General features: G+C 51.7%; 3 protein-coding genes across 3 annotated transcripts; all 3 read left to right on the top strand.

Moving 5' to 3' along the window:
- Positions 1-829: 829 nt before the first annotated feature.
- On the top strand, positions 830-2062 carry DQ04_07451020 (cystathione gamma lyase; the record flags this gene model as incomplete). Its single annotated transcript, XM_009315172.1, has 1 exon — positions 830-2062. The coding sequence occupies one exon, from the start codon at positions 830-832 to the stop codon at positions 2060-2062; it is 1233 nt and encodes a 410-aa protein (XP_009313447.1).
- A 658-nt stretch (positions 2063-2720) lies between these two features.
- Positions 2721-3194, top strand: DQ04_07451010 (hypothetical protein; the record flags this gene model as incomplete). The annotated part of the gene is made up of 1 exon (XM_009315171.1): positions 2721-3194. One exon carries the CDS (start codon positions 2721-2723, stop codon positions 3192-3194), a length of 474 nt encoding a protein of 157 aa, XP_009313446.1.
- A 1194-nt stretch (positions 3195-4388) lies between these two features.
- Positions 4389-6383, top strand: DQ04_07451000 (protein phosphatase 2 (formerly 2A), regulatory subunit B; the record flags this gene model as incomplete). The annotated part of the gene is made up of 1 exon (XM_009315170.1): positions 4389-6383. The coding sequence occupies one exon, from the start codon at positions 4389-4391 to the stop codon at positions 6381-6383; it is 1995 nt and encodes a 664-aa protein (XP_009313445.1).
- Between the last annotated feature and the right edge of the window lie 305 nt (positions 6384-6688).

The following is a 6688-nucleotide window of genomic DNA, read 5'->3' as shown; positions in this document are numbered from 1 at the left end:
GAGAACGTCGCTATTTATTCTGACTGGTGGCACGCGCACACGCATGTAGCAACACGCACAATTTACACGGATCCACCCTGGCTTTCTTGCCTCGTGCCGGTGGCGTCCGCCAGTGTTGTGCAAGAGTAAAAAAAGAAAAACCTGGGCACCACCTATGATGTGACAACATACTTCGTAGGGTAAAATCTGACATCGACCATGACGGTACGAAGCTGTAGTGGGGCGTACTGCTTCGGCAGCCGCTGGCCACGCAATGTCTGAGTGGGTGCCGCACCGCTGTATACGCACACCCCTCTGCACCAAACTCCCTCTCTTCNTCCCTCTTCCCCGCGCGCGCACACACACACACACAACCGAAACAGTGCCCTCAGGTAATGTGGTAGCTGTGACACCCGTCAGTACTGCAGGTTCAAGAGGCACGAGATGCTTGCCCATGAGCGGAGAGAGGCCCTTCCCCATTATGGCATTGCTGATGCACAACACGATATTCAGGTAAAGTATACCAGGAGCCACTGACTGAGACAACATCATGCACCACTCTGACCAACGTCCCCCCCCCCCTCAATTCCACGTTCATTGCGCCCATGCAACCGTGGCGCGTGCCACCTGTGATGCCGCAACAAGACATCCAAAGCACAGTTTGAGCTGACATACGCGGAGGAGAATAGTGTGTTCTTTTCCTTGTTTGATGTTGCTGTGTGTGGGATGATTGTATTGTTTTTTTTGTTTTTGATTGCGCTGTGCTGTTTTTCTGGTTGTTTTGGTTGGGGGTTGTTGGAGGATTAGGAACACTTGTGTTGTTGTTTTTTGTTTTTTAAGGAAGAAAGAAATGTCTGGTGCCCAACATTTGTTTGCTGATTTTTCTGAAGGCTCAGGCTCGTGGCAACCGCAAGCGCAGGGCTTTGAAACTCTGTTGGTGCATGGTGGTGTGAAGCCGGATCCAGTGACCGGAGCTATCTTAACCCCGGTGTACCAAAGCACGACCTTTGTGCAGGAGTCTATTGAGCGGTACCAGGCAAAGGGTTATAGCTACACCCGAAGCGCCAATCCGACAGTGTCTGCGCTGGAAGAAAAGCTTTGCGCCATTGAACATGGCGAATATGCTACGGTTTACAGTACAGGGATGTCTGCGACAACGACAGCTATTTCGTCTTTTATGAGTGCCGGTGATCATGCAATCGTCACTGAATGCAGCTATGGTGGAACAAATCGTGCCTGCCGTGTGTTTTTTACGCGTCTTGGAATGAGCTTTACCTTTGTTGACATGCGTGATGTCAAGAATGTTGAGGCAGCCATTAAACCGAACACAAAATTGGTTATTTCTGAGTCGCCGGCAAACCCAACGCTGACGCTGACGGACATAGATGCACTCTCGAGTCTGTGCAAGGCGAAGGGTATTATTCACATGTGTGATAACACATTTGCCACTGCTTTCATCATGCGTCCGCTTGACCATGGTGCTGATGTGACGCTTATCAGCACGACCAAGTTTGTTGATGGCCACAACATGACTGTTGGTGGTGCGTTGGTGACGAAGAGCAAGGAACTGGACGGGAAAGTGCGTCTCACGCAGAATATTCTTGGAAATTGCATGTCCCCGTTTGTGGCGTTTCTTCAGCTGCAGACCGTCAAGACGATGTCATTGCGCATTTCGCGGCAGAGCGAGAATGCTCAAAAGGTGGCAGAGTTCCTCGAGACGCACCCTGCTGTGGAGCGTGTGATGTACCCTGGCCTCAAGAGTTTCCCACAGAAGGCGCTCGCTGACCGTCAGCATGCCAACAACCTCCACGGCGGCATGTTGTGGTTCGAGGTACGCGGCGGCACCGCGGCTGGGCGGCGGCTAATGGACACCGTTCAGAGGCCGTGGTCGCTCTGCGAGAACCTCGGCGCGACGGAGAGCATCATCACCTGCCCGTCAGTCATGACGCACGCCAACATGACGACGGAAGACCGCATGAAAGTCGGCATTACTGATGGGTTTGTGCGTGTCTCGTGTGGCATTGAAGATGCAGCTGATCTCATCAGCGCGCTCAAGGCGGCTCTCGACGCACTCGGTAAGTAATGACGTGCAGAAACAAGCGCATGAGCCTTGCGTCACTCACTGGCTCTCTCTTTCTCTGTTGTGTTACGCAGTTACGTGTAGGGAAGGAAAGAAGGCATCCATATCATATAAAGGCCGTGGAGACCGTGCGAGAGGCCAAAAAAAGGAGGTAATGGTGGTGTAACGCGGCAGCGTAGCATCACAAATGGGGAAAGGGGATCTAACAAAACAAGAGCAATGAGAGCGGAAAGAGAAAATCACATTGATATCGTGTTGTACGAAAGCGTGAAGAACAGAACAAGGTGGGTAAAGGGATGGGGGGGAGGATTTTTTTTTTTTTTGCGTGTGTGCGTGGTGCAGTGAGACAGAGACACTTCGCTGTTTCATATAATATTTCCAAAGATTCATGAATCCATATGACGTTATTTTGGTGGTTTCTTTGTGATCGAACTACTTTTTTCTTTGTTTCTTGGTCGTTTTGTTACTGACCCACTTGGCATGGCCACACTAGGCACCATCGTGCACGTGCAAGGCCCAACCACACCACCGTGCTTCCCTCACGTCCACGCATCTCATTCTTTTTCTCCTCACTGTTTTGTTATCTTTTTCTTTTTGTAAAAAAACAAACACACACACACACATCCCTGCGCGAGGGAGTAAAAAGGGGTGAGAGAGGAGTATGCCTGCAAAGAAGCGGTCGGTATCAAAGAAGAAGAAGGCGCCACCGCCGCCGCCGCCGGTCGTACTTTACGCCTCCAACCAGGAGGAATTTGACGCAGTGGTGCTGAATCATCAGGGCAGCAGCCTCGTCGCCGTCTTGGCGCCGTTCTGTAACCTTTGCTCGCGTACTGTCATGCCTTACCTGGAGAAGTTGAACGCGGAGCGGCCGAGCGCGCTGGCTGCGCTCAACATAGTGGTAGTCAACGCCAGCGACGAGTTGGCAGCATTGTGCCAGTCATTGGAGGTGGTGGCGGTCCCCTCCTTCTTTGCCTACTCTTACGGAAAGCAGCTGCACTCCTTTGCGGGGGACAACGTGGAGAAGGTGCTTCTCATCGCTAGGCTGGCGGCGCAGCAGGCAGAGGTAGATAAGAAAGAGGCAGCCGCAGCAGAGGAAGGCGGCGTCGAAGCTCAGGCTGTTGCAGCGGCAGAGTAACGGGTGAATGGTGGACTAGATGGATGAAAGGGGGGAAGAGAGTGCGAGAGGAGGGGCACGTCTGTATGCTGAGTGGCATACCAAGAATGAAAACTCTGATGTAAGCAAACTCTAGCAACACGAAGGGTTGCGTTTCTCTTATGTGTGGTGCAGTCATTGTCGTTTTAATACCCCACGGAGTGACTGGACTGTGAGTCTCTATTTGTCTGCGTCTGCCTTTTGACAGCAATTCCCTCCCTTCCCCACCTTCTGCACAACTAGCGAAGAATAGAAGTTTGATATCTTGCCGTTGAGGAATCTCACCGGCAGGAGGTGTTGGTGTTGCATCACTCGACCGTGAAAGGCAGCAACAAAACACAACAGCAAAAGCAAGAGCAGCAAGCAAGGTACCTGGGCCCTTCTATAGCCGTACCGCTGTGCCCTCTCACCTCGATTGTTTTCGTTCTTTGGTTAGCTGTCCGCTTCGCATACGCGTTCCCCTCGCTGTTTTTTTTTGTTTTTGTTTTTTTGTGTGTGTGTTGTTGTTGTTGTTGTGGCAGTGGCTTGCACTGCGTTGCTCACACGCACAAGCTAGAAATTTGCTGGCTGTAGAAAGAGAAGAGAGGGAAGGTGGAGAGAAAAAGAAAAAAGCGAGGGAAAAGAGAGTGGAACCGAAACAAGGCAAGCAGGAAGAAATTAATTTAGAGGGCAAAGACAAGAAGTGGGCTATCGGGTGTGGCTCACATCTTTTTTTTTTTCTTCTTTCTGCCGTCGCTGTTGTTTGTGTTGGTTTTGAGTGGCGTGGCTGGGTGGTTCCTCCTGCTTTAGGATCAACACGCAGCAAGAGTTCACGCCGTCTTCAGCGCCAGTTTGAACGGGCAAAGCGGCACGAGGATAGGAGAAACGGGCGGAAACGTGCAACCAGCACTGCTAAGGAAAGCGTGTGTGTGTGTGAGAGAGAGAGAGAGAGTGAGAGAAGGAAAGCAGACATAACGGTGGGCGAAGAGAACCAACAGCCCTACAACAACAAAAAAAGGAACAATACAGAAGGAAAGCAGACCCTCCTAACCCTGTGAAGCTGGGGTTCTGCTGGTGTTGTTTCTGGTGGCTTCTACTGTAGAGGAATTACTGCGTGTGTAGTAAGGGGCCTGTTTGCGATTTCAGAGTGATTGACGTGGTTGGGTGCGTTGTTTTTTTATTTTTGTTTTGCTGCTGATGACGTCGCTGAATTACCATCAACGCAACACGCAGGCTGTAAAGGTCATCTTATCAGAACTCTACGTCACATGGGCAACTAGTGACGGCGGTGCACTGGAGATTCAAAAAGCCATCGAGAGTGTACTACATGCGGCGCACAAGAAAGTCAATGGGGGCCCCACTGACGACATTGTCGTGAAGCATCGCTATGGGGCGGCGCAGGAGCACCCATTCCAAGAGCTACGGCCAGCGGATGCGCACAATTCGCGCTCTGCGGAATCCGCCGTATCACCCGCACCTCGTTCGCCCAGACGTAGCGTGTCTCCGCCCCCGTCATCGCCCAGCCGTCTACCTCGTCGGCTGGGCGATGACGTGCCGCGGACGCCAAGTCCCGTCCAGACGCCGCGCTTCTTCGGTGTCGACGAGATGGACTACCCGCACCGCGCTGTTTCTCCCGGTAGTATGAATCCACCATCACCAAGCTCCATTCTGCACGCGAAGCCCGTGGTGGACCCAATGGCGCCTGTTCCGCACGGTGGCAGCAGCGGGACAGCTTCACCGCCGAGCGCATACTCAGTCGGTGGCCCTAGTCTTGACACAAGTGTCAATGCCGTTATGATGCCTGGCGAGGTGTTCGCATCTCTCGACACTAACATGGCTGGAAGCATGACGCAATCGCAGCGCTTTGTGCATTCGTCTGGCAGTTTTGCTTCAATGCCGCCTGCCAATGTGCAGCGCGCGACGGTTGAGGATATACCCACATTCTATAGCAAGGATGAGACGAGGGGGGCTCTGCATGTTGTCTCGGAAGCAGAAGAGGAGGCGTTAAGAAATTTTTTCGCTATCAAAGGTTCTTCAGTAAACCGCAAGGTGTTGGCTGGATCCGCAGTGCCAATAGATACAACGAAAACAGTGCGCAAGGGTCAGTTTGGTATGCTTTGCCAGGATGTGTTTGGTGTACCGACGTGGATGAAAGACGCATTGTTTCGCCGCATTACGACCGTCTCTGGCATCTCAGAGTCGGCAGCTCTCACGTACGAGCAGATATCGAACTACTATTATAACGTGCTTGGCAGTCTCTCCGTTAACCGTCGCCTTTTTGAGCTGATCCGCAGCGACCCACGAGTAGAGTACTTAACCCTGCAGGATTTTAAGGACGTAGCACGCCACCTTGTTGACTCCCACCCTGGACTGGAGTTCCTCAAGCAGCCGGAGTTCCAAGAGTATTACTGCCGCACCGTCGCCATCCGCATTGTATACTCCCTGGAGCGGCAACAAAGTGGCCGCATCAGTTGGTTCGAGTTTGATCGTAGTGACCTACCTGAGGTCATGCAAGAGGTCGACGAGAAGGATGTGAATCTTGTCCTGCAGTACTTCTCTTATGAGCATTTTTATGTGCTGTACTGTAAATTCTGGGAGTTGGATACAGACCGTGATCAACTCGTCGGCTTTGACGATCTGTGCAAGTACGGTCAAGGTTCCATCTGTGCCTCTGTACTGAAGCGTGTGGTGGAAGGCGCAGGGCGTCCGCTTACGTCGGGCGAACCGGAAAAGCTTGACTTCGAAGACTTTGTGTATTTTTGCCTTTCAGAGGAGGACAAGAATAGCAACCCTGCCGTTTATTACTGGTTCAAGGTACTGGACGTGGACGGGGATGGTATTCTGAGTGGGTATGAACTCTACGAGTTCTACCAAGAGAACCAGCAGCGCTTTCTAGAGTACGCTGAGAACCCGGATGGGGACTTGTCGTACGGAGACATGATGTGCCAGATGATCGACATGTTGGGTTGTTCACATGAGAAAGGAAACCAGTTTAGCTTGACGCTCAGCGACCTTCGCGCGTGTCCGACGCCATCGAACTTTTTTAATATGGTTTTCAATGCCCCAAAGTTTATGCTCTTCGAGCATCGCGACCCCTTTGCAGAGCATCAGCAAAAGATGAAGCCAGAGAAGACGGACTGGGATCGTTTCGCCCGTGCTGAGTACGACCGCATGGCGAGTGAAGCTCAGTGAGAGGGTGAGTCAGCAAAAAGGAGGATGAAGAAAGGTGGGGTGTCTTTCTGTGTAAGAGACAGCGAGTTTCAGAGGGAAGAATAAGGAGAAGCGGGGATGAGTGTCACGCCATGCCTGATGAAATGACATGTACAAGTGAATGAAAAACGAGCGAAAACGGCAGGGGAGGAGGTTGAATGGATGAATGATGGCATGTGGTGGAGGTGGCGTAGACATATATGTATACGTTCATGTATCTTTGTACATGCGTATGCTGTGTTCGTCCTGTCTCTCTTATCATCACCACTGTCATTTTTTTTTTTTTT

This window comes from Trypanosoma grayi, assembly GCF_000691245.1.
Source record: "Trypanosoma grayi strain ANR4 Tgr_745_V1, whole genome shotgun sequence".
Classification (NCBI taxonomy): Eukaryota; Euglenozoa; class Kinetoplastea; order Trypanosomatida; family Trypanosomatidae; genus Trypanosoma; species Trypanosoma grayi.
The sequence above is the reverse complement of the archived record's forward strand: the minus strand, read 5'-3'. Positions and strand labels throughout refer to the sequence as shown.